The 26,743-nt window shown below is 44.7% G+C and overlaps 1 protein-coding gene across 3 annotated transcripts; it reads left to right on the top strand.

Annotated features, from left to right (window-relative positions):
* The first annotated feature begins 230 nt into the window (after positions 1–230).
* Positions 231–26,743, top strand: mtss1la (MTSS I-BAR domain containing 2a). 3 transcript variants are annotated; one of them, XM_080476104.1, is made up of 15 exons: positions 232–862; positions 3,606–3,667; positions 3,754–3,827; positions 16,206–16,290; positions 16,512–16,603; positions 16,691–16,765; positions 19,068–19,225; positions 20,009–20,116; positions 20,501–20,598; positions 22,861–22,993; positions 23,658–23,732; positions 23,994–24,149; positions 24,499–24,675; positions 24,893–25,058; positions 25,318–26,743. In XM_080476104.1, exons 1-15 carry the CDS (start codon positions 794–796, stop codon positions 26,106–26,108), a joined length of 2,319 nt encoding a protein of 772 aa, XP_080332230.1. In that variant the 5' UTR covers positions 232–793; the 3' UTR covers positions 26,109–26,743. The 3 variants fall into 3 exon arrangements, with proteins under 3 accessions (XP_080332231.1, XP_080332230.1, XP_080332232.1); XM_080476105.1 differs by lacking the exon at positions 23,994–24,149 and having other exon boundaries at positions 231–862; XM_080476106.1 differs by lacking the exons at positions 23,658–23,732; positions 23,994–24,149.

The raw sequence follows: 26,743 nt of genomic DNA, 5'->3' as shown, positions 1-26,743 counted from the left end.
TCTTTTGAGTAATATATATCTAATTATTATTATTTTTATTTATTTATTTGTTTAATTAAATCTCAGCAAAACGTAAACGCGAATACAACTGAGAGGAAATCCTGCTTTGCATGTGAGTCAATTGTTAACTTGGACATCCAGAACTTCACTTTTGTTTGCCTGGGGGTTGCAGGAGGTGGAGATTGGAGGGAGGGGGGTGTTCCTCCTTGCCCCCTCCTCCTTGTCCAGCCCCCTTTCCCATGGATCGTGTTCCTGGAGACTCCGGCCCGGAGACATCTGCTCCGATTCCAACAACGGAGCGCGTCCCCGCGTCTCCTGTAGCCGATCCCGTGTCCCGTTGCGCCTCCTCCTGCTCCTCCTGCTCCTCCTCCTCCTGCTCCCTCTCTCTCTTTCCGTTATCTGTGAACCGCAGGAGCCATCCTGCAGGTGCCCTCCACGTTTGTCGGGCTGTAGTTTCCCCCCTGCGCCCCTGCTCCATCCCTCCTGTGCCACCGGAGGCGCGTCGCGGCGGCGCAGCGCAGCGCAGCGGCTCTCCAGACCCGGTGCCATCGAGCAGCACATTTCTTTTTGTCTGTGCGCTCGGCAGGCTGCTGGCTGTGGACTGTACAGGCTTTGCATCCTCTCTCTGCCGCCAGCTACGTTTTGTTAAAAGGAGCGAACAACCAAGGGCGGATGGCCAAAACAAATATCTCCATGTCTGATGTTTGAAAACGCCTCATCCGTGGGATATTTGGTTTGATTTTTTTTTTCTTTTGTTGGTCTTTGTGCGCTTTTTTCGATTGTTTTCTGCACCATGGAGTCGGTGGAGAAGGAGTGTGGAGCGCTGGGTGGATTATTCCAGGCCATTGTGAACGACATGAAGGTAAAGCACATGTAGATGAAAGTAGACACGGGTTTTATCTGACCTTTGTGGTTGCACACAGTTGCTGATCAGACGCGTATTTATACTGCCTTTGTCTCTTTTCACCGGGTCCTCCCCCACTTAAAACGGGGCTCCAGGACAAATTGAGGTCTGAAACGTGTTTCCCTTTGTGTTATTTGCATAATATGCAGCAGGTACGTCAGACCGACCGTGGCTGTATTCAACACTTGTTTTAATCTGGCCCCTTCAGTGACTGCACGGATGAGTTATGAATTAATCTGAAAACCATTAAGTTTGTGGCCTTGTTCACTCCAGAAATCATGATCATTAACTGCATGAAATAAAAACTTAATTTATATAGTCAGTGTGTTTTAAAAAGCAAAAGCACAGGAACGGAGTGAGAATCAAAAGTGTGCATGAGGGTCTGTAGTAACCACTGAATAAATGATGGCGACCATTTGACCCCAAACAACTGCTCCAGCCTCCATAAAGTGTCAGCAGCACAAAGATGCTCCCAAAATAAGCAAATATAACTCCACCACAGAAATGGATGTTGATGTTATCGATTGTTATTGCCGATGTTTGGCCTTGTCGCAGGACATGGCCACTTTTGCAATATGTTGTCGTTTCACATTTGACCCTGACGCTTACAAACAAACTGACTTTGCTGGCAACTTTACATGAAAAGACAAGATCTCTACCGATCGAGATCATATCTTCTAATGTCCTCAGCAGGGATTGGATGTCTCCTCTCATCTTTTGCCTTGACCCAAGTGTCTGTATTTGTCTGTGTTGGGGGAGGGGTCGAGTCAAGGAAGTTGAACCGGGTGGTCTGTTGTTGTTCGTGACAACAGATGGAAAGTGTGAATGTATTCATCCGGGCCTGCAGCCTCCTCATTGTCCAGGACACTCGTGACGCTCACAAAGTGTTAATAACAGAGAGCAAGTCAAGCATCGGCCCCGGCTCATTCAACCCAGCAGATTTCTTATTGATCACTGGCTCACGGGGCCGTGTTGCTGTTGGACGGACTATTTATGGGCCCCTCGTTGGTCAGGCTCCGATGAAATCAGCTCTCAGCTATTGGCGGTGCTGGCTTCATTTCATATCGTTTTCCCTTTTGTGTTGTGCTCATTCCAGGACCCCGGGCGGGAGACATGGGCTGGTAGAAAGAGGCGGCCTGTGTATTGATAAGCAGTGCAGATGAATGAAGCTGAAGCCCTTAGTCAGCACAGTATCAATGTCCACTGTCTGAGACAGACATCTGACCTCATTTCTGCCGCCTGGCTGGGCCAAACTAGCTTTACAACCCCCCCCACCCCGAGAGCGACATGGCTTTCCTGTGCTGATGGCGCTGATTGTGAACAATATCGGAGCACTGTGCACACTTGCCTAAATCAAAAAGCACTGTCGCAGTCCTCCCTCTTGATTTGACAAAACCTGTGGATACAGGCTGTACCTGTTGGTTTATATAACTGTCTGATGGAGGGAAAGACATAAAGGAGTAGGAGGTGGCAGAACGAGTGGGTAGATGGTGAGAAATAGAAGTGATTCAGCTGGATTACATCGAGAGGCAAGGATTGGATCATCAATTAGATCAGATGGGGGTGGGGGGGGTCAATTCAAGCCTCCACGTGTGGGAAAGCAGCCACCTCTGGGAAAAGTCCTTGGAAGACTGAACTGCAGGCTCCGAATATAAACATCTGACCTCACCACTGAATGTTGAGCTGTCGAAGGAAAAAGCATCTCTCTCTCTCTCTTTCTCTTTACTTCCGTCTTTTCAGCCCATCCTCTCCCCGGTGGCTGCTTGGTGTGGATGAAAATATAAATGTACACCACCACCCCTCCCTCACCACGGTGCTTTGCATTGCCCCCCCCCCCCTTGGCAGTGTATCTTCGCCGCCCCCGGGAGTCACTGGTCACACAAGCTAATTAGACACCTGTTGAAGTCAAGTGCGAGGCTGCGAGGTTCACGGCAAACTTTTTTTTTTTTTTTTTCTTTTGCTCCTAAATCATTTTCTGAGGCGGAGAGTTTTATCTGGGAGAAGCTGGGAGTTAAACTCCGTCATTGCCAGAATGGAGGTTAAACCAGAAGTGATGAAGAGCAAGACTCTCTCCAGATTGCATGCTTACTATATATAGTCATGATGTGCAACCCCTTTTGGCTCCTCTCCATCAAAGAGGCACATGAAGGTTATGCCCTTCGTCTCCTGACTGCCGGAGCTCAAGCTTTTGCTCTAATGGGATCTTGCCTTGAATGTGCGTTGTGTTTGGCTTCTGAGCTCGTAGCTCAAGGCACCGTATGATGATCCCGGCTAAATCTAATCCAGACTTTTCAAAGACAAGCCCCGACTACCTGCCCCCCCCCCCCCCCCAAGTAAACAGTCATGATACGAGAGCTTATGCGGTTCATGCGTGTGCAAGAGCCTTAGCAACACGGGAACAGGCACAGGCACTTACGCTGATTGATTGAGAATATAACTTGAGTGAGTGAAATATATTGACCTTTGTAAAGACAAGTCAGAGCAAAGAGCTTTGTATATAACCCAAGGGTAAAATTAACTTAGTGAACCATCTTTTCTACGTCAATTTGCGATATTAAGTCGCGAGAATTAAGGAGAAGATGCATTCAGTGCGGTCAGGCTCTCGCTGTTGAGTATCCAGTAGAGCAGGCATGTGAACAAAACAGGGTCCTTGGTCAGGTATTTTTCTCCGATTTAATTGTTTTTCTTTTTTTCTTATCAGAGCTCGTACCCTGTGTGGGAAGACTTCAGTGCCAAGGCCACAAAGCTGCACTCTCAACTCAGGTGAGGGTCGTTGGCGGTGAACGATGGACGTTTAACCGGTGGGAAGTTCTTGTGGAGTGTTTACAAAATGAACGTTGTGTTTACAGGACCACGATGCTGGCAGCGGTGGCCTTCTTAGATGCCTTTCAGAAGGTGGCAGACATGGCCACCAACTCCAGAGGTAAGGACAATGTTCTTTTTTTTTTTTCCAATCAAATGCAAAAGCAAAACGATGACATTCAACACCTTTTGGGAGCATAATATTTTGCCGTCTTCATTGTGTTGTGGCACACTGAACTGTTTTATTTTATTTGGGTTGACTCTAAGCCGTCATGAGGATTAGTTTTGTACGTTGACACTCCTTTGATTCCAGTATTTATGCACTTGCAGTTTTAGTGACTCTGCAGAAATCAACCTGCTATTGTGTCAACAGTTCTTTTGACATGTGACTGCAGTCTTTGACAAAACAAATATAATAGGTGTGTATTGCACATATAGTTATGGTTCATAACTTTCTTTTATCAAGAGACCCACATTTTTACTTTCGTAAACTAAGTCAACGCCCCACCACTCTCAATTACAGAAAGAGTTTAAGGAACCTCATGACACACTATATGTGAAATACAGTGTTTTTTTGTTATATTCTGTAACGATGAGTTCTTTCTCTCTGAGGATAAACTCCTTAGATTTACACTTTATGGTGTTTGGGGTGTTGGACTGGTTCTATTTCAGCTTTGGACAATTTCAAACTTTCATTCGTCAGCTGTTCACTACAGAAGGTGAATACAGCGATATGTTTGTCCATTGCCTCAATGAAGCCACATCTTGGTACCCTCTTTAATTTTGCTTTTTGATCAATTCATCTTTCTCATTTGCCGTATACGCCCCCATGTTTTTCTCCTGATTCTTACGTTGCGAGCGTACCTTTGCATATTTTCACATTTTTTTTGTTTCTTTTTAGGCCAAAATCTCCCAGTAGTCACACCCCTTAAAATCGAGAAGGCGTCACTACGGAAGAGTATTACGGTCATTGAAGAAGAAAAAATTTAGAGGTTAAAAAAAAAAAAAAAAAACTTAATGCGCTTCAGAAAAAAATTTGAAAATAAAAGTTGAGATTTTTTTTTACGGAGACTAAAAAAAAAACATATTTTTTTTTCATACAAAGTGGAGACGACCTCCCCATGAGTCTTTGCCACCAGTGGGGGATGGGCCAGCCTTATTGGGAATCACTGCCATGTTGGAAAGTTTGCTGTGGATGATTGGTGCCTCTCGTGACATAATTCTTCCCCGTTAAGAAAGTGGGGGTGGCTTTCAGGGAGTGAGATGTGGAGTGGAGGTGGGGGTGGGGGTGGGGGTTGAGCACAAAGAAATGAAAATCTAAGCTTATTGTTTCTTTGGTCTTAATGAGGTCTGCTGATCTGCTTTGTCACCCAGCGGTAGACAGGCAGGCCACGGAGGCTGCTGGTTAACACAGATTTCTTCGGAGCCGATTGTCGAGAGCACTATGTAGGTCAAAAAAAAGTCCCGCAAACCCACGACGACCGAGCAAGGACTCTTGACACGCAAGAGCTGAAATGCAGAAGCGTGCACGTGTGCACACACACACTCACACACACACACACACACACACACACACACACACACACGCACACACGCACACACGCACACACGCACACACGCACATGCACACATGCACACGTTAATATTCAAAGGGGTGACAGCTGGTAGCCGGTCACCTGACCTCACAGGTCACATACCAGCATGCTTTTTAAGCAGTGTGTACCACCGCTGCCCCCCCCACTGACCACTTACTGCTTAGGAGAATAAAGAGGTATTTCTGTAGCAGTGTTCACACATTGTCACTGGTTTGACTTCCATCGACTTTCCAGTGGAGTTTATAACCACGTTGATACGTCAAGCTACTGTAAGTGATTCCCGATGTGGGCGCACACGAGCCCCGCAAAAAGACGAAGCAGAAGGTAGACTGGGGTCAACCTGCCAGCTGTGAACAGTTGGCAGCCTGCTCCCAATAAAACGGATGGGGTATGGACCATGGCAGAGCACGACTTCAAAGGAGGAGTGCAGTAAAAGAGGGGGAAACGAGCACAATGATGGATAGACCGAGGAGAGATGAGAGGGAGATGAGAGAGACGGGTGAATCCAGTTTTGCAACTATGGGCACATAAAATCCCTGTAAGTGTGTCACTCATACACTCACTCTTCTGCTCCTCTGCCAGGGACATTAACTTCAGGATTAACGTCATCCGTTTCAGGCCACAGACTGTATGAGTGATGAGCGAGTTCTGCAATTAAAGAGGATCTAATGAAACATGGTTCAGGCTGGAGCTGGGTCTCTGATGGACGCAAAATAAAGAGGTCTTGTCTTTGTTCCGACACGTTTACAAAAAATAAAATAAAAAAAAGTTTTGGTTTTTCAGGCATACAAGTCTAGTATTTCAAAACTGTTGTTTGACACAAAAAAAAAAAAGCGAAATGAACCCAATTTTTCCAGTTTTCTTCTGCTACTATCTGTTTATCATTCATTATACAGTGGTGTTGTTGACTGTGTCACATTTGATCAAAGTTAGTGTGAAATATGTGCAATTGTGCAAGAGAATCAGTTCTTTAATAATATACACTTTTACTTTTTTTTATTAAAAAAAAGAAAATGTAAGTAGCGGACAAAATACTGAGACCTGAGCTGAGATATCAGTGGTGCTGCCCTGAAAGATAGTAAACTAGCTACTTTAAAAACGTGTGATGGAACAGCTGTAGACGTTTTTCTTTTTTTGGACATTTCACTGTATTTTGGACCAGAAGGTTTCATTTAAGTTTGCTTCATGTTGAGATTGTAGTAATTTTCAGAAGTAATTATTGGGTTTTCTGCAAAAATATAGACATTTTCATCACTTATACTCCGCGCCATAACAATGGAAAACTTTAAAGTTTAAATTTAAAGGTTATTATGGCACTAGTTTACCACACAAGACAAAATTGTAGCCCCTGAACTAAAATGTGTCCGACACCCTTGAACTAGAATATGAAAGAGGAAAAACATAAATAATGATCCTCCTTTCCTCTCATATACTGTAATCCTTAATTATTCTGTATTTTACAGCTTTTCTGAGAGTTAACAGCAAGTAAACATCCCTCTTAAAATGATATTTGCCTTCTCTTAACTTTAGAATCTGTTGAATGATTCCTAATTGCTTTGACCTTGTGGGTTTTATTGTGACATGCTACTTTGCTCAGTTGAGTCATTTCAAAGCTGCTTCCCACCGGCTGCCTTTTGTGACGAGAGCCACTTATCACAGTGGACAAGGATGTTAACCATTTACTTTATACCAAAACAATTACTGTAATTTCATCGTTTTGTATGATTGATGGCAGCTGTGTTTCTTTCTGAATCTGTCACGAAGCATTCTGGGATTCGCCAACTGGCTTTCATTTGTTTTTGACCAAACACGCTGTAAACCCGCCCTGATTTGCCCTTAACCAGCATGCCTTTTTAATTCCATCCATGGGAGCTGTGTTCGTCTCTGTGTGCTTCTGAACCCAGGCAATTCATTTGCGAGAGCAAATGTCAATATTTATTTGTGCTGGCTCGTGGTGATCGGGGGCTAACCTTTAAACTTGCCTGGAGATTCAGTCGGCGGCTTCGCTTTTTCCAGCGGCTTGCAGCGCCGCTCTGCTCCGGTTCTCTGAAAGTGTACGGGCATCCAGATGTTCCATGTCGTCTTACTAACTCTCGACTCTCCAGGAAATGGAAGATAGAGTTCCGTGATTACACACATAGTCCTTTATAAGTCTCTATTTAGAGACTGGTTCTCCGCACTTTCTTTCTGAATCCGTCTATCTGCGTTCCTCCTGTTTGCCCCAGCGTCTGGACAGCCATATAGGGCTGATGGGGGGGGGGGGGGGGGATCACCATTGCTGTCACCCCGGTACCCTCTTGTGCTCGGGGACGAGGTGCAGCTGCTGGCACAGCTGGAGGTTTCATTGTTTTTTTTTTCCACCGCATGCACTCGCTGCCAAGCGAAGCAATGTTTCCCCCTCATTCGGTGCTTATTGATCGATCCAGGGGGAGCGGAGGGCAATTAAAATGGCAGACTTTATGAACAAAGTTGCCAAAGTTGCCTTTCAATCGGCGGAAGCCTTTTCCTCAACACATAAAGATATCTTTCCGACGTGAGATGAGACCCTCGTCTCTTCACCTCATCCAACCTCCTCCCTGTGGCTTCGTGTGTCAAACTGCTCCGGCTTGTGTTCATGTTCAGACTTCCTCCCGCCTGTGTTGTCTGTTTTTAGAGGTTATGGTCATGGCAATGGCGTCAGCGTCTGTGTTTTACGAAGCAGCTGGAGGAGTCGGCTGCCAGCCGCTCTGGCACGGTGTCCGACGGCGCTGTTTCTCTAAGCCGCCGTGCTGATGGGCCCGTGTCTGATGGTGCGTCTGTCTCTGCACACTAGCGGCATGCATCTGGGTTCAATAAAGGTCTGCAGGCCGCAGAGACTACATTAGATGGATGCATTCGGAGAAGTTATGGCTTCTTAATGTATGTGTTTCATATTTCAACACCCATTGTTGCCGTCATTAGTATAACGTCACTCTGTTTTTTTTGGATTGTTTTATAATTGGACCGGTCAAGCCTAATCCATTTTGGTGTGTTGTCTAGACCATTGGGCTTGTTTTATTGAATCGTTATGCAAAGTTAAAAGAATGAGCTTATCTACTAAATAGTGGACTTTGTCTGGTGTTTTGTGCTGTCAGACTCGATGGCATATGTTTTAATAGTTTGTTGGTTCTTTTTTTCCCCCCTCATTTTTGGACATGCCTGGATCAGATGGATGTCAAAGAGCCGGTTGTCCATGTCTAATGGTCCATCAAGGGGGTAACATACAGGCTCCAAATTTTTTGGAGAGTGAGGTGAGTCTCATGGGAGGTTTGCGATGACCGGGGTGGGGGTTGTTCAGTGGCAGTGGGATTTCCACAGCTCTGGGTATCCAGGCTAGGCAGAGGCGTTCAGCTAATCCTCTTAGCCCCACTCTGTAACACACAGACACAGACTGCCTTCTCTTCCCTTCCTGATCAGCCACCCCCAGCTTTAAAAATTCACACTCTGGGATCACCGGCCAGACTGCCTGGCTACACAAATCTGTTTGACAGCGATGAAACCTTCCTCTCTTTACATGTGCACACCCGAGCCAGTAGAGTACACAAACCTAAATGTAATGTTCCTGTGGGTCGCTGGAAGCCTCGTCCTCTCTGACTCTCTTGTCTTTTCTTTCCTACTCAGCCCGTCTATAGTCAGTTGAGGTATGCCAGTAGATCAGTGTGTCAGCGAAGCAGTAATCTGCTTGGCCGCTGTACTTCTTGGGGTTGGCAGATGGGACGGATATCCCTACCCGCCATCTGGACAACCTGGCATGGACGAGATGCGGCTGTGGCCTAGTGCTGAGCGAGATCAGGGGATTACTGTCTTCCGTGCTCTCCCAGCAGCGCAGCTATTTTTACGGACATGTCAAATAATGAGAGTAGCCATGTGACCACTACTGACATTCCATCAGGCCTGGCATTTTATGTCCAACCCTGATGAGAACCTGTGTGTGTGTGTGTGTGTGTGTGTATACTCTGTGTATTTGAATTCATAAAATGAGCTTGGACTTACTGACAGACACATTGTATTGTGCTCTGACATTGCAGTGATTGCATTCTTGGCTCTTCAGGTATGTCATGACGTCTATTAGATGTGGATAAGGGCCTCCTATTTGTTTTTTTACTACAGCTGTCCACTTTGTCAGTCAGAGGGGAAAAAAAAACATGTCTCGCTCAGAGGCTACAATCCGAATGTGGTCTGCCTGCAAGGGAATGTTTTCCAGCCAATATGATGACTGTGTGCAAAACGTGGAGGGCAACAGTGATGTGAGGAACAGATGAAAAGGGGAAATAATAATTGGAGAGAAAACACATTTTTTTGGTGCATACCTTTCATTCTGGGGCCGAATACTAAGCTAAGAAGACAAACATGAGAATTGAGGAGGAACACTGTGTTCGGCCGTATCCTGCACATGAACTCAACGTGGAGCTGGGCTGACAGGGGGAGGGAAAATACACGAGAGAGTCCGGTAGGGGAATGTAAGGGAGGACATCAGAGGAGGAAATAAAAGGAGTACATGAGTCTTTCAACTGCAGCTGCTGTTTTTGTGAATGTGGAGTGAGTGATGTCCAAAGTCTTTTTGATGATCATGTGACGGCTCCAGATTACCTAAACAATAAAAATGACCTCTTAAAATCTGATGATAGCTTTTCTGGCCATCAGTGAGTCAAGTTTGTCTTCATCTTCTTTTAATGTGAAGCAGACGGCAAACACTTTGATTGGTTGACATATTGTAATTTATATGCATTTCGACACAATCCTGAGTTAAAAACAGGAATTTAGTCAAGCCAAAGTTAGCTCCATTGTCAATTGTCAAGAAATAGAGAATATTGGCAGGATCCAATAGAATGTAACCTTGAATGTTTCTCATTATTTTGTGCCAAAAGAAATAAAATATTTTTGGACCATATATAATATGATCTTGTGCTGTGATTGTCTGGTGAACCTGAATTATGAATAAAAGGCCATCGCTGAGGACTGAACTATCTTCACAACTATCAGATATATTCACAGTAAAAGACTGTAAGAAACTCTGTGGTTATTTAATTTATTTGGATCGGGTTGAAAGTTTTGGTTAGCAGTATTGGTTTCTCTGTTTTATCTCGGTTAATTTCATTACAATAGATATTTGCATGTGTATGTATTTAATGTCTGAAAGGTGCATCATAAATAAAGATAAATCGATTCAGTACGTAAATTTGGTGAACGACTGTTCTTTCCGTGTGCTTTAATTAGAGTATAAAGCCTGTACACATGAAGTTCTGACCTTGAGTATACAGAGAGATCAGTCCAGAGGAAACCGAGGAAGGATGACTGTATACTCCATCTGAGCGTAACCCAAGACTCAGACTTCAGGCAGCAGTGGCGCTTCTGAAACGTTACTTGAGGAACAGCAGCGGTGTCAGCGTTTGTTTTCCAACGAGCATAACAGCATTTACTCAGGCTGAGCAAAAGAGCTGGCACAGTTATTGTCAGCTGAGACAAGAGACAATTGCACAGCTTGTAAAGCAGGGAAATTTGAGCTGTCTTGACTGAGCTAACTCGGGGCTGGTATCGCTCCACATACATTCAAATATGGACTTAGGCTATCTGAAAGGATCACCAAATCCTTCGTCTGACATGAAGCACAAAGGCTGTCTCTGAAGACTGTCTTCCCTTACTGCACGTCTTGTTGTTTTCCCTCTCTGCAACCTTTTTTCATCTCTTAATGAAAAGCACATGTGGACAAGAGGTGGCGATTATTTTTAGCAACATTTATGTTGCTGAACAGGAAGCTCCTCCAGCAGAGAGATATCACTTCCTCCATGTTCTCCTCCTCCTCCGCCAGTCTGCTCCTAATGCACTCCAGAACACGTTTGCACCACATGAGGAGACTCTGGGGTCTGTCTGGGGGTGTTTTGTGCTCGGGAGGTGAAACTTTCTGTGCGTACTGTCTGGCCCGGCAACAATGGGATGAGTGTGTGTTTGTGTGACACTGAAACAATTGATCCGTAGGTCATTTCCTCTGCCGTCCAGTTCGCATTGTTTTCTGGTAAAAAGAGGAATTCCACTTCTAAGGGAGTAACACAAAGGCTTGGAATTAGGTTTTGGTTTCCACTATAAACACAGCACACATGTCCATTCATGAACAAACTCACGTTTGTGTCATTTAGGATGCTGTTCAGCTTCATGGCTGCTCTACCACTGAAGTTAAGTCAATACTTCCCATTTTTCACTTTCTTATAATATAGTAATAGTTAAATTAAATGACTGATTGATCAACATAATTTCTTAATGTCGGCACATTAAGTATGTGCACATCGTCGGTTTATATCCAAGTGACAATGCATTGTTTTTGCATTTTGGTTTCAGGAACGCTTGCACAGCAACATTTTGAAAACGATGCAGTTTTCATGTTGGGCCACTAGTGGGTGCACTCGGTTGTTTTTGTATTGAAACCACATACACATGCACACAGAACAATATGCTATAAACATTAACAATGAGAGTACACAGTCTGTCTGATTCATGTGCAGCTTTGCTGAACATCTCCAAAACAACATTCAAGATGGTTTTATCAGTTTAATACTTATATTTCTATGGTAACATGTCTCATAAATCTGTGGAAAAAAATGACATAAATTCTGTTTGGAGTCTAGAGACTGTAATATTATTATTACAGATCACACTGTTAAAATTTACTTTTGGAAAAGGAGAGTTTGGTTTTCAACTAAACTAGAATATTTCAATATTTACATACATACATATAAATAATTGTGGTGCTCTTACAATGCTGATGGAGAAGAGCTTCAAAAGGCTGCAACTTTCTTATCCAACTTTTTCAGAGAACCAACTCAATTGCATTGTTTTTACAGATTCGATTTTTCAATCAGTTCATTGAGTTTCAACAAGGCTGGAAAAAATTGTGAAGGTATTATTTTGAATTGAAGTTACCCAACACAAGCAGAAGAAGATAAAAGTAAACCTCTCCGGAATCAGTACTCAGCCGTTATAAGCTCAGGGGATATACAAGCTTTACTCACAATTCTCCCAAGTTATAGTGAACGTAGTCAAACAGACTTAGTTTGTGTTATAATCATGAAGAAACGGTATGAAAAGAGAATTATTTCACTTTCAAGTCGGGCTCGCAACAAGAAGCACATTTGAAATCCGAGCGTTTCGGGAGAGTTTCTCAAAAGACGTTTGCTGTCTGTGTATGTCATCCACAATTTATGCAGCTTGAATTATATCTGCAACTCCTTTGCTGCGGGCGTACAGCACAGATCTCTTGTTCCACAATCCATGTCCACGCGCGGCTGTTTTACCCACTACTCTTCCCTTCATCAGAAGCTATTGCTCCCCAACCGGCAGATAGAAGGGATGGATGCTGCTTTATTTATGATGCCGACTGCTCCCACTGTCCTCCACCGCCAGGTCTCCAGCTGTGCTTTGAAGTAAATGCCTGATGTTGTGAACGTATGATGTTTCGTCAGGTTTTGAATCCAGACATCTCGGCTCGGTGTTTGCTCGCCTTGTAACTAAACGAGAAGATCGTGGTCGACAAAATTGGAGCGCATCTTCGGCATGTGCAGTTTTGTTGACGTCGAAGTTTTTCATCGTTTTATTTCTTTTCCTCAGTCGGGAGACGTTCTCCTGGCAGTGCTCGCGGCACCTGCGACAGCCAACCAACACTTCCGCTGCCCTCTGACTGGCCGAACCCACCCGGCACTTCAGTAGTGTGTAACCTCTTTCATCCGCCCCTCTCCTCCCTCCTTATCCCACGGCCCCTTTCATCCGTCAGTGGCCTTCGCTGTGTCCCTGCCAGTTCACATTCTGTCTGACTTGAAAGGATTGAGGGAGGGTAAAGGCAGGAGGCTTAACTGTCTGTGCCAGCCGCAGTCAGCTCCGTGGCCGAGGTGCCAACGTCAGGAATAACTGTTGTCCCACGGATGATGGAATTTCCAAAGCTTAGCGGCAGCTACGTGTGAGACTCGTGGAAAAAGAAAAAAAAAAAGAGATTCCTTGTTCCTTGAAGTCTTACAGTAAGGATGTTCTGTACCTTTTCCTTGTGCAGTGAACATAAACATGCTTTATTGACACAGGAAGCAGAGAGAGGGGGAGTTGGAGGGTGGGGGTGGGGGTGGGGTGGGGGGGGTCACACAGTGGTTTCAGTGGGGCTGAACTGAGCTTGAAAACTGATGTCAGGAGAACACAGGTCTAACTAGTGGAAGATCCCTCCAACCCGGTAGCTTGAGCACTAATGAAACCTGAGCTCATCAGCAGGGTTTCGATGCTGAATAAGAAAGTGAAGCCACGTTTCCCATGTTGAAGATATCAGAGACCGAGGCCTGTGGCAGTTTAGCCCCTGCCCCCCCCCCCCCCCCCCCCCCCCCCCCCCCCCCCCCCCCATAAAGCAGGCCTATTAAAATGCTCCTCCTTCCCCAAGGAGTCTAAAGCGTTAATCAGAACCAGATATCTGGATACAAGCACTCACTAAATGCTTCGACCGAACTGTACTGGTTTTGGTTACCGGAGCTTTAAGTTTCTCACCAGACCACTTCGTTAGAGGCTTGACCTTTGGATCAACACTCACATGCACTTTTCAACATGCAAACGTGTTGTGGTAGTTTATCTTCTTGTTTGGCGCCATCCGTTTCAAGCGCATGCGAACTGCCGCGTACTCGGTTGTTCTCGGTTCTAAGATATATGGCTGAGGTTTCATAATAGCTGGTCTGTGTTTTGCTTTATTCCTGCACATGTGGGTGTCTGCTATGAGGTCGGGCTACCCCCCCCCCCCCCAAAAGTCCCTAGTGGTCTTGGTATGCAAAAATAATCACTTTTCCAGTCCTTAAGCACTTTAAGCCAGCTTCTTTCTGCTACAAACTCAAATATTGACATATAGACAGTGGAACGGTTTTAGCAACAGGCAAGCCAAAATCTCAAGTTGAATGAGGAATTGAAAAAGATCCAAAAGATCACAGAGCGATACCTACCTTCAAAGAAGAAATCGTCTTTCAGATGTCGCAAGAGGTTTTGTACATTTTTGGAGATGTTTTGCACATCCTCCCAGCTTGTGTGTGTTTGTTGCATCGCTGTGTGGATGAGCAGACTGCTGTTGGGAGTGAATCACCGTCTCCGTCCGTCCGTCCGGTCGAGGCCAGAGGCCAGCCGGGCAGTAGGACGTGGCCAGGAAGCCTCTGAACCACCCCAGGATGTAGCTGTCAGCTGATCCCCCGTTTTTGGAAGGAAAGATGGAGAGGAGGAGACGGGAGGAAGCGGTGGGGAGGGAATCTTGGCAGGTGTGGATGGGACATGAGAGCGGGATTGTCTCCAGCTGACAGTGCCATTGGAAAGGTCTGTCATGGACATACAGGGGCTGACATTACTCTCTCTTCCTATCGCTCTTTTTTAAGTCTGCACCCTTCGAGAGCTAATTCACAGCTGTTCTATCTTCAAGAGAAGAAGTGCCTGACCTGTGCGCACGTGCCTTCTCCGCCCGTCTGTATTTCTCATCAGTTTTCACACTTGACCTCATGAATCGGTGCAAATAGAAGTTCTTGTGTTACAGAAGTGCGGTCCTTTAAAGATGGATGCATCTTTTCACTATTTATAGCAAGAGCTCAAGGTGTAGATTTCATACGTTCCTTCAATTACTTCCTGCTGGTGTTTAATGTCAGCATGTGTTACAGCTGGATGGCCTTTCACCTCTCGCCTCATTCGGTCACCTAAAAAAAGCAAAGCAGCCAATCCTTGACTCTCGCTTCCTCCGTCTAAAATGCAATGAGTTACTCGACATCTGTCACTTGAAAATGTCTCTGTGAAATAGAGTGTGGATCTGTCAGTCGGCCGAATGCGTGACCGGACTGATCTTCGTGTAGCGTAACTTAGTTTCTAGGGAAAAGAGCACAGATCTCACCAGACAACGATCTGCTGCATTCCTTTATATTTTATTAACCTTTTTTGTTTTTTTTGTTTTGTGTTTTTTTTAATTCTTACTCCATCGCTCTTAATTTCTGCCTGTTTTTGTAGTGAAGCTACAAACTGGTTTCTCTCTGTCTCTTTGCCCTGCATGAATAGTGTTTAGGAAACAGAGGGAACAGGAAAGGCAGAGCTGGTAGGGAAGAATAGAGGGATATCCCCTTACAGGGTTCCCTCCTTTTTCCTCCAGGATAAACGGGGTGAGAACTTCGGAAAGGGTGGAGAGGGGGTGGTGGTAAATCACACCACCTGTCCACACACGCACCTACGTACACATGCAATTATAACATCATGATTGGATGTGATCAGACATGCCTCCAGGTTTGTCTGAGGTTTGTCTGCTGCAGAGTGTTGACCTCTCTTTTTTTTTTGTGTGCATCTGTATGTGGCAAGAGGCCTTCAGATTAGCCCTATGTGGCCCAGATTACAACAGGATCAGTGCTGCCACATATTACACTGGCCTGTGAACCATCAGTGAGACAGTGGGACAGGCTGAGCTTTCGGGGCTTAAGACCCCATTTAATTACACTTCAGCTGAGAGGAAAAGTACAGTAAACAATTCACACAGGCTGTTGATTAAACCGTGATGATGGCCGTGCCTGCAGTCTTGAAGTGTCAAAAGGGGTGAAAAAAAAGAAGGAATGAGGAAAAGAAAAGAGTATAACATTTTAGTTTTCAAAACAAAAGTGATATTTTTGTGCGCTGCTCTTACAATCAGTATGTGTCCGCCTAGTGGCAGCAGATAGAAATGTCTCTCCAACAGAGAAAAATAATGGAATAAGTCCATTTGACTGGAGCGAATTGGACCTTTTCAAAAGGCTCTCCTGATGTGTCGTATCTTCTCGAGGAAAATCATGTTTTTCCGGGCCAAGAAGCACATCTATGACGGGTAATACCAAGCTCTTATACACAAAGTGACTATTTGTCTCTCATATCGTCTTTCTAAGGTGCCACCAGGGACGTCGGCTCAGCTCTGACAAGGATGTGTATGCGACACCGCAGCATAGAGGCAAAATTACGCCACTTCACCAAGTAAGTGTCACTTGTATTTTTGTTTTTACCCCTCCACTGCAATTTTCTCATTTTTTTTTTTGTTTGCCCCGGAGGAATCATTGTGTTCCCAGGTCCAATCACGTCTCTCTTGACCTTCCCCTTGTTCAGATACTCTTCGCTGAGAGATTTTGGGGCTGTGGAAATAAGGCTATTTGTTATAGCTTTCATTGTCTGACTGGGTGTTGTTATGTTGTCTCTAGTGCTCTTATGGAGGGCCTGGTTACACCACTCCAGGACAGGATCGAGGAATGGAAGAAGACGGCTAATCAGCTGGACAAAGATCATGCCAAAGGTGAACGAGACAAAAAAAAGTAGAAAACGTTTTTGAACGCTGTGTCATGGACACAACGTTCACAATGTTTTGACTTTCTCGCTGCAGAATACAAAAGATCTCGTCAGGAAATCAAAAGAAAGTCGCTGGATACGATAAAACTTCAGAAAAAGGCAAGAAAAGGTGAGGAAAACTTTCACGCGGACCTGTTTTTAAAAACGTCAAGCTTCCAGTCAGCTGCTGCACGGTGGTGTAGTGTTTAGCAATCCCTGGTTCGAGTCCAGGTCGAGATATGGAGCCTTTCTGTGTGGCGTGCATGTGCTTCCTCACACGGCACAAACAAAACTGTGGTATCTCAAACTTACCAATACGTGTGAATGTGAGTGTGTGTGATTGTTTATCTCTCCATGTATGCCCTTTACTCTGCCTTTGTCCATAGTGAGCTGTGCTTCTGACTCAGATAAAGCGCTATGAAAGATTGATGCATGGAGTTTTCGGGGTTGGTACTAATGAAGCCTGCTGAGCTGTGGTTTCCATGCTGTGCTTAATGTCTAATAGTGACCTAGCGCCATCTAGGGAGGGGAATGAGAAATGATTACTCAATCAAATCAAAATGCCTGGCACACTTTCGCAGGCTCCTTTCCAGCTTTGCATGATGTACCTTATAAATCTAAGGAATTAACTTCCTACCCAGCTGTGCTTGCATTAGCCCCCACCGCTGCTTGTAATTAAACTCCTATTTTCACACAGTACTTTCATATACCAGCAGTACGTGACAGACATAAACATTGCATTGTGCCCTGAATAAATACAAACACAAACACTGCCTGTTCTCCTGTCTCTCCTCCCCCCCGCCCCATACTGCGATCCTCCTCTATTTCTTTCTGGCTGTTTACACTGGCTGTAGAGCTTCTAGGTACGTGAGCTGTACTACCCCCCCCCCCCCCCCCCCCCCCAGCTTGTGGTAGTTGTTCAGCATCAAAACCATCTCTAGAGCAACCTGCCAGTCAAAGACAAACACCATGCAATCTTGGCATATTTTTGGGGGGTTTGAGAGAGAAATCTGTCCACATCGTTGAGTACTTTGCTTATTCTGTGTTCGTGGAACATCGACACGCCTCAGTCAGGGTGTAAAGTAGCCCGGCGGTCACCATTTAGCTGAGCTTTGCACAAACTCGGGAAACATAGGAAACAATAAGCAGTTTTCAAGTTCTTAACAGATGGTTCCTTCAAAACACATTAACACTCAGTGTTTCTGTGTAATGCTTTCAAAAAACATCATGTAGGGTTTATTGGTGTGTGTTTTTCAACTCATTTAAGTCAGAAAAGCTGAGATTTGTCAGCTCATTTCAACTGTGAGCTGTTGAACTGTGAATTCAAAATGTAGACATCCTTGTTATTTACGATTACAAATCTTAGTATGACATAAAACTGATCTCAGGAAAGTAGTGCCTATTGTGAAATGGAATATATTGTCACCCAAGTCATTTTTTCAAAATAAGAACCAAATATTCTTGTAATCAAGGCTTAATAAAAAAAGATCTAAGGTATACTCTTGGTATCTTATTTTACTAATGGAGTAAAACAACATGACCTGTTTATGATAGGATGGCATTTCACTAAGTGCTGCATATTTTGGACCCCCCCCCCCCAAAAAAAAAGACTTTAGGGAGGCGTTTGAAATTGATGCGGTTGCATTTGACAACCTGTCATTGGTGCAGTGTGTTTTAATAGTTAGACTCATATTTTGCACAATTCATTTGAATAATAGCAGGTTTTATATCATAAAGCGATTTTATGAACCCAGAAGTTGGCAAGCTGTCACATCCTCATGGAGTTGCTCAGTTAAGTGTTTTTTTTTATTAAATGCAGGTGCAAAGATTAGATTAATTGCTAAGATAGGTGTCAAACATAGAAACAGTTGTATAACAAATTTGCCGGGAGCCACTTGATAGCATTCCAAATGTGTGTACCTTAGTTTGTACAACACGTTTGAAAGCGTTTCGCTTGCTATAAACACTGCTCATGCAGCGAACTGCAGGGTGTTCAGAAATGACTGGCTGATCATCTTCATCTCATCCCTCTTTCATCGCTCCTCACCTGTCACTCGTCGAGTGGCGCTGTGGTCTTGAATGACACTAGTTTTTCTCGTCGCATCCATTCCAAACAAGTTGCATTAACTGAGGATCTATTTCCTCTCGTTTCCGTGTACGTGAGCCATTTGTGCGTTATTGTCTGTCATTGCGTTGACCTGTAGCACACAGCACATTGTCATTATTTGTTGTAATCATCTTTACTCTTTCTCTCCTCCCTTCCCCACGGACGCCTCATTTCACTTCTATAATTATCACCCTCCCCTTCAAATTTTCAAACTGTTTTCATTCCTCCCTCTCTCTGCCTCTATTTACTCAACTCCCTTTGCTGGTGTCCTCCCTCGCGGCTCCCTCCCTCCTCTTTGTATCCGTGGCGCCTTTGCCCTGAGCAGGCCGGGGAAACCTGCGCCCCCAGCTGGACAGTGCCATGCAGGACGTCAGCGACTTGTATCTGTTGATGGAGGAGACGGAGAAGCAGGCGGTGCGCAGAGCCCTGCTGGAGGAGAGGGGACGTTACTGTACATTCATCAACTTGCTTCAGCCTGTTGTGGTGAGGCACCCCAGGAGAAAGGGACACACTAACGAGAGATTCCCAGACAGTCGTGGACCATCATCTTGACACCAGCCCAGTCCAAGAAAAACTATCAGATAGAAACGGAATCATTGTTTTTCTGTTTGCTTCAGTTATATCAGGTGTTTCTCCAGCTCAGTGATGTGCTCCAGTCAGTTGTATATGGTTGTGCTGATTAGCTCCGAGGATCACTGTAGCTCTTGTACTCAGACATTTCAATCCCGTGAGACAAGAACCTGAAGCCTGTAGGACCCATGCAGTTCCTGGGAGATGAGGAGACTGTCAGCAATGTCAAAAGCCAGGATATAGACTTCCTCTGGGGAATGGAGTTGGGTTAAAAGGGGTCATTTACCACAGATAAGAGGAATAAACGGTCATCTCAGTGTAGCTTTAACATGGAAAAACTATATGTAACAATATCAAGCAAAATAATGTTAATGTGCTTGTGCTTTGCACTAATAACAGTAGTCTATGTCTTATCTCTAATATAAGCCTAATGTGAGGATTCAGGGCAGTGGGGCTCCATCTAATTGGCTTAAATATGTTGACATGCATAGCTTGAATGCGCAGTACATTAGAACATGACTTATTGCAGTTCCCTCAGTCTTCTGCTAGATGTATATTGTAAATTGCATGTTGATATCTCAATCTGATGCATTTCTGATATATTGTGCACACACAATATTGACAATATGTTATAGCTCGCATGTCCTTGTTGGTGTGTTTCGCTGTTTAGATTGGTTTGCTCTATTTTCATTCCAGAATGTAGAAATCGCCATGCTGGGGGAAATAACACATCTCCAGCCCATCGTTGACGACCTTACCTTGTTGACTGAAGACCCACACAAGCTGCCACCAGCCAGTGAGCAGGTAATACTGTTGTCATGCTACTAGTTCCAACTGAGATCTGCCAATTATTTTGTCATTCAATCAAATTTGCTCTCTGTAATTGTGTGCCAGCTGTAAATCTGAATATTTTTTAATTAGTTTCTTATGGGTCAACATAAGAACTAAAACCTTTATCTTTCTAAAAGACAAAAAAAAAGAAAATTCTCCGAGTGATTAAGAGCCAGTATTCTTCCAAAGCTTTTTAATTTTTTTTGTTGTACAGATACTATTTGCATTTATTGGACTAACTAACAAACCTTTGTTGCAGACTACAGTTTCAACCTATTCTAGGGCAGAATCTTCTGTCTATTGTGAGCTGAGCTTCCTGGATGCATTATCAACATTTGGATTTGTGTGTTAATGAAGGTGATCCGGGACCTGAAGGGATCTGACTTTAGCTGGTCCTACCAGACCCCCCCTTCCTCTCCGAGCAGCACTGGCTCCAGGAAAAGCAGCATGTGCAGGTATATTGTGGTAATGCATGCGATAATGAACAAGACTAGTCAGTGTGTCAGAGCTTGCGGGGCAGACATATACGTACACCGCGGTCATGTCACCAGTTTGTAACGTGAAGGGTCAGGGCAGGGTGAACAGAAAGTCTGAGCCTCAATGTGAACCAGGATCTTCTTATTCTCAGTTTTTTAAAAATTATATTCATATGTATTTGGCGCTATACTATATAAATAATACACACGTCATTTCAAGGCACTTTTACTGAGAAAAGCTTAACAATTTCACAAGTGTAAGAGGTGGAAAGAAAAAAACTAACTTTTTCGACACGAAGAAACCTGCAGAACCAGACCCAGAAGTGGAGAGAGGAAAAGATAGGGACAGTTAGCAACGAGCAACTACAAGATTGTCATAACAAAGAATGTGAATTGTGAGGAATGATTCCATCCATCCATCCATCCATCCATCCATCCATCCATCCATCCATCCATCCATCCATCCATCCATCCATCCATCACAGACACACTCACATTCACCAATCAACAATTTACTGCCAGACATTTGGCTCAAATGCTTGTTCTTGGATTGTGGGATTAAACCAGAGTATCCAGCGAAAACTGAAAGCACACACAACGTAAACATAAAAACTCCACAGAGAAAGCCGCCCAAGCCCTGACTTGAACTCGGGACGTTCTCACAATGAGGTGAGACCTCTAATCATTCCACTTTTGTGTAGCTAACAGGAATGTCAAGCGATGAAACTGTTTGTCTTGGAGAGTATTTATAATTCTTCAGTATAACAAAAAAAACAACAACAACACATTCGTTTTTAGATGAGCTCAGGACAAAAAACATTCCCCCGTCAGCGGATGAATCTGAAAACTGCCCTCTGATGTCAAACTCATATGCATATGTCGCATATGCATCAGTCTGCAATGTGAAGGTCAAACATCCACCTGATGTAACACCGACTTCAAAACAAACTGGAGGGGATTTTTATTTTAGAATAATCACTCGCTTTGTAATAGCAGACTGAGTCTAAGAAGACATTATAGGTTTAAAGTTGCTTTGAAAAGCCTCTGATGTCATACGTGACATACGTGCCTTCCTCTTTGCACAGCCTGACGCCGGTGACAGTGACAGTCAGCGTGCAGGAACATCTTGCCAGCTCCTCGGCTCTTCCACCTGGCAGATTTGTAATTCTCAGGCTCCTCACGGCCAGATTATGTCCAAAGGTGTCAGATATCACAGACTGGAAACAGTGAGCCTCTACAAGAACTAAAATCTCAAGTGTTAACAAGACAAGGTGGTACTGCGACAATTAATTTTGCGACGAGGCACACGTGTCTAGATCTGGAATAAATAAATACCCACAGTAGAAGTTAAGAACAAGCTTGTTCATAACAAGTCATCACCTTGCTTTGGTGTCGCAAGTGCAAACATGAGCCTCCCAGTTGCACTAATTAAGGCTGAATTCTGTGTGGAGTCTCCTATCGCTATTCACAGTGCATAACGTGACTGTACTGTATGTGCGACACCATAACACAGACTTAACTTTGAAATCACACTTAAGGCAATGTTTTTAAAGAAAATTAACACTTATTCTGTGAGTTTTGGGATTTTATCAGCACCAAAGTAACACACAAAAAGAAGGTTTTTGATGGTAGGATATGAGGAAACAAGCTTTATTTTTGAATATATCAAGATCCTAAAAAACAGAGAAGGGGATCTAAGGGTACTCTTTAGTTTTATGGTTATTCAGTTTGCCACGTTCATCTTGAAATTTCTTCTTAAGCTTCATCCTTGAGAGCAAAGATTAATGAAGAATGATAACTTCAGATATATTCCAGAAGGAGGGATTGGGGATGTGGGAGAGAGGCACAGAGAGAAGGTGAGAATCGCACATTGCAAATTTAAAAAAAAATGCGTGGGTGACAAAGAGAAAGAAAAACACTGAGTGAGAATGACAGAGCATGGGGGGAAAGAAAAAAAAAAGGCACAAAGACAGCTGTTAATGTTCAGAGGGAAAGATAAATCAAAGAACAGAAAACTTTTTAATGCTCTTTGATGCACCAAAATTAGGAGAATGGCATCTTTTAGAAGTGCTGCCTTTATGTTCACTGCTTTTGTGATGAATTTTTGATTTAACATTTTGCGTTTTTCCACATAGCGACACATAAATCCTCCCAAAAACAAAATGGGGGGTAGAAAAAAAAAGTAACTGTTTAACATGCATGCTAGTTGTGTTTTATACTGATAGGATATCTTCCCTACAGCCTCCTCCAGATGCCCTCTGCGGGAGCCCATCGGCTCAGCAGCGTCTCCTCCCATGACTCAGGCTTCATTTCCCAGGATGCCAACACCCATTCAAAGCCTCCGTCGCCTATGCCCTCTGATATCACCAGCCAGGTAACAGCTCCAGACACGATACTACAATTTCTGTTTATTTTATCGGCAGAAAACTGTTTTCTGTTGCAGCAAAAACTAGGAACAAAGTGGTTTTGTTATCTCAGGGTTTCCTTAGACGGGATGACTTCAGGGCAGGAAGCCATAGTTGCTCGTCAAAATACTATAATTCACTCATTTTAACAAGGCTTTTTCCATCTGGTGTCTTCAGCGTACTTTTTTTTTTTTTGTTATTCGTGTTTGCATTTTAAACCCGAGTCTGCACTCTTGCACTCGATTGTCGAACATTGAGCATTTCATTTTTTTTTTGCTGCAATAGAGCTTTATCAGTTGCAAATGTTGAATTTTTATCCCATTGGAGTGATAAAATTATTCAGGCTCTCACGGTCTGAACATATTGCAATATACAGAACACACTCAGCAGCACACCACCACACCAACTGATGCAATGTTCTTCTGAATAAATGATCTTACAGGCTGCTATATTTTCGATCTTGCCCGTAGTATATAGATCCCCTCAGAGAGGGAAAAGAAAATCCCTCTTTCTAAAGCTCATCAACACTCTTCTCCAACTCTCACCCTATTCCTATACATTTCTCACACCTACATCTTTCTCCTCATTTCCTCTACAACTCCACTCTTCTGTACTTCATCTCCCCTTTGCCAGAAATCAACAAGCTCAGCCTCCTCTGAGGCTTCAGAAACCTGCCAGTCTGTCAGCGAGTGCAACTCTCCTACAGCGGTTAGTACTGCATGCATCTCTCAACAATATCCACTTGCTTTGCTGGACGCACACGCACACGCACACACGCATGGATACAAAGGCATGCAATGCACATAGTCACAACCAACAGCAATACACTGATTTGCATTGAACTCATTGTTATCCGAAGCTTAAAGAAGCCTGAACGCTCGACACATGAGAGCTGCGGCGGCGCGGCATCTCGTGGACTATTCATGGATGTTGAGCACTCTGACTCACACTTGTCTATCCATTTCGCAGTTTGGCTCATGCTCATCCTTCGGTACCTTCCGCCCTGCTTTCTCTCACACTGGCACCATCAGGCCTCTCTCTGTCATACTTCCTGCGTCCCCCACATTTAACCACTCCCCTGGATCCAACACTCCCTCACCCACATCAAAGGTTCCTAGCTGGAAGGTTTGTTTTCATTTGCAATTTGAGTTTTGGGTTCTTCCTTTTTGAAACTTTGTTGCTTCTTTTGTGTTGTTTTCACGCTGCCATTTCGAGATGTAGTTCAACCTCACCTGCCCGTCGGGCTTGGTTTTCCAGCCTTTCCTCACAACTGTGTGCTAAAACTGAGACGGCTGTGGCATTTAACATTGACATTGCTTATTGCAGTCTGCTCCACAACTACCCCTGCATCTAACAAGTTCATGAGCCAAATCAGCAACTTCTATATTTAAGCAGCTGTGCGACTGTCAGAAGGCAAACGCTGGTGATGCACAGCGTGAAGACAGTCTCATTATTCTGTCTGCTGCGGCTGCAGGACTGGGCCAAATCGAGTTCCTGTGAGCCGTCGTTGGCCAGCACTCTGCAGCGTAGGAGGGAGTCTATGGATCGGATGAGAGAACTGGACGCTCCACCCAGTCCACAGGGGTATTCTGGGATGCAACCAGATGATCTACACCGAGCGAGAGGTGGCCCGGGACCCATTACAGCGAAGGTAGGAAGTCTCCAGGGAGGGAAAATGTAAATGTCAGAGTGTAAATTTGTGTGGCTTAGAAATTGTAATGTGGTGAACTGCATATGGAAATTTGTGCTAATCTGTATTTCGTGTGTGTGTGTGTGTGTGTGTGTGTGTGTGTGTGTGTGTGTGTGTGTGTGTGTGTGTGTGTGTGTGTGTGTGTGTGTGTGTGTGTGTGTGTGTGTGTGTGTGTTAGCATGGCGAGCCCCTCTCTCCAGCAGCCAGCACTCTGGCGATGGTTCTGACCAGAGGCTTGAGTATGGAGCAGCAGAAGAGTAGCAGAGACTCTCTGCAGTACTCCAGTGGCTACAGCACTCAAACCAACACCCCGTCCTGTTCTGAGGACACCATTCCCTCGCAAGGTAACAGCGAACCCGAATGGGTTCAGGATACCCTCTGTATTATAGCCCACCATCTTCCAATTTCTCAAATTGATTTTCTGTTAAATGTGAGAGTGAACCTTTGCATTTGAGCAATTTTTAAAAAAGTGCTGCGCTAATTGGCTTTATTGCCTCTGCAATTCTGACAAGTGATTACGCAATAAACCAGCTGCAAATTAACTCCTCAAAAACAACTGTTGTTGTCGGTATTCCTCTCGTGACTCTCCTCTCTCGCCTTCAGGCTCTGATTATGAGTGCTACTCTCTCAATGGGGACGCTGACAGTGAAGGGCAGGCGGACTTTGACAAATCCTCCACCATCCCACGTCACAGTAACATCGCTCAGAGCTACCGCCGCATGATCCAAACCAAGAGGCCAGCCAGCACGGCAGGCCTGCCCGCAGGTAAGAGCCTGCAGGGAACCACAAACGGCTCCGCACCCATTGCCTCAGGGACAGCCACCATTCGGAGGACGCCGTCTTCTAAAACCGGAGTGAGACGCACTCCGTCCACATCTGGTCCCATCCCCATCCGGCCCCCCATTGTCCCAGTAAAGACCCCGACAGTGCCAGACTCCCCCGGGTACGCCAGCCCCTCCCAGCATTGCGTAGGTAGCGAGGAGTTTCTGTATGGCGACGACCTGTCTGCCAGTGACTACATGAGGGCTTCTCCGAAGCGCATGAGCCTCCCCGACACAGCTTGGGGCTGCGGGGGAGCGGGGATAGATAGGACTCTTAATGCCCAGCAGGCCCTCGGCACGGGCACCCACAGTTCTGAGGAGGACCCTCTGCTGGCTGCCAACCGCCACAGCCTGGTTGAGAAGATAGGAGAGCTGGCAGCCAGCGCCCACGCCCTCGGTGAGGGTCAATTCCCCTTCCCCAGTTCACTGCCGGGGGATTCAGCTCTGTATGCACAGCGGGAGCCCTCTTCTGAGACTCAGGAGGACAGGGATATGCTGGTATCTATACGCCGGGGGGTGAAGCTCAGGAAGACACTAACTGATGACAGATCAGCTCCTCGGATCCTTCGGTAGTCGACGGGGAGAAAAAGCTGCAGAGAAGCAGCTGCCGTGCCCTTATTTACAAACTAAAGCTTTGTAGTGAAACACAACAGCACTCATGTAATGCATTTAACTGCGGCACAAGTAACAGAGATGATGTAATGTGGTGAATGAAGGCCAGTCGAGTCACGAGTGACTGTGGACGATTTCGTGTATGTATTGCGTACGTTCAAAGTAACCCATATTTTTTTGGTTTTTTTCTTCTTGTTTTGTTGTTCTTGGTGGCTGTAATCCTCTTCTCCCTGTGTGACCAGTTGTTTCAGCCCAGTTTGTCCCTTTAGACACATCGACTGACACATCAGCGGGGATCCAACCCTCCGTGTCTCTATTTTTTGCTCTTATGATTACATTTATACTGTGCTTCTTTTTTTTTTTTAACTTAACACAGCCACCCGTCAGTGGAAAGTGAAGAATGCAACGCTCTGAGAGCCTGTCTGTGTGTTGTTTTTCACCGTTACTGTACAAATACCGTATTACTGTTTTGTTTCATAAGCTGACCCGCAGCTGTGTAAGTCATGTAAAAATAAAAGCAATATGGCAGCATTTTTATTGCTATACTGTACTATCACTATATTCTGCAATTAAACAGGCTTTTTACCATTGACTGG

This window comes from Lipophrys pholis (genome assembly GCF_963383615.2).
Source record: "Lipophrys pholis genome assembly, chromosome: 11".
Classification (NCBI taxonomy): Eukaryota; Metazoa; Chordata; class Actinopteri; order Blenniiformes; family Blenniidae; genus Lipophrys; species Lipophrys pholis.
Note: the sequence above shows the minus strand (reverse complement) of the source record. Positions and strands in the feature narration are given on the sequence as shown.

What these genes read in the sequence shown, in the direction of transcription:
- mtss1la (XM_080476104.1), top strand. Translation starts at nt 794, where the DNA reads ATGGAGTCGGTGGAGAAGGAGTGTGGAGCGCTGGGTGGATTATTCCAG. An exon ending in CCATTGTGAACGACATGAAG is followed by an intron (nt 863 to 3,605) that starts GTAAAGCACATG and finishes TTTTCTTATCAG; the next exon opens with AGCTCGTACCCTGTGTGGGA. An exon ending in AAGCTGCACTCTCAACTCAG is followed by an intron (nt 3,668 to 3,753) that starts GTGAGGGTCGTT and finishes TTGTGTTTACAG; the next exon opens with GACCACGATGCTGGCAGCGG.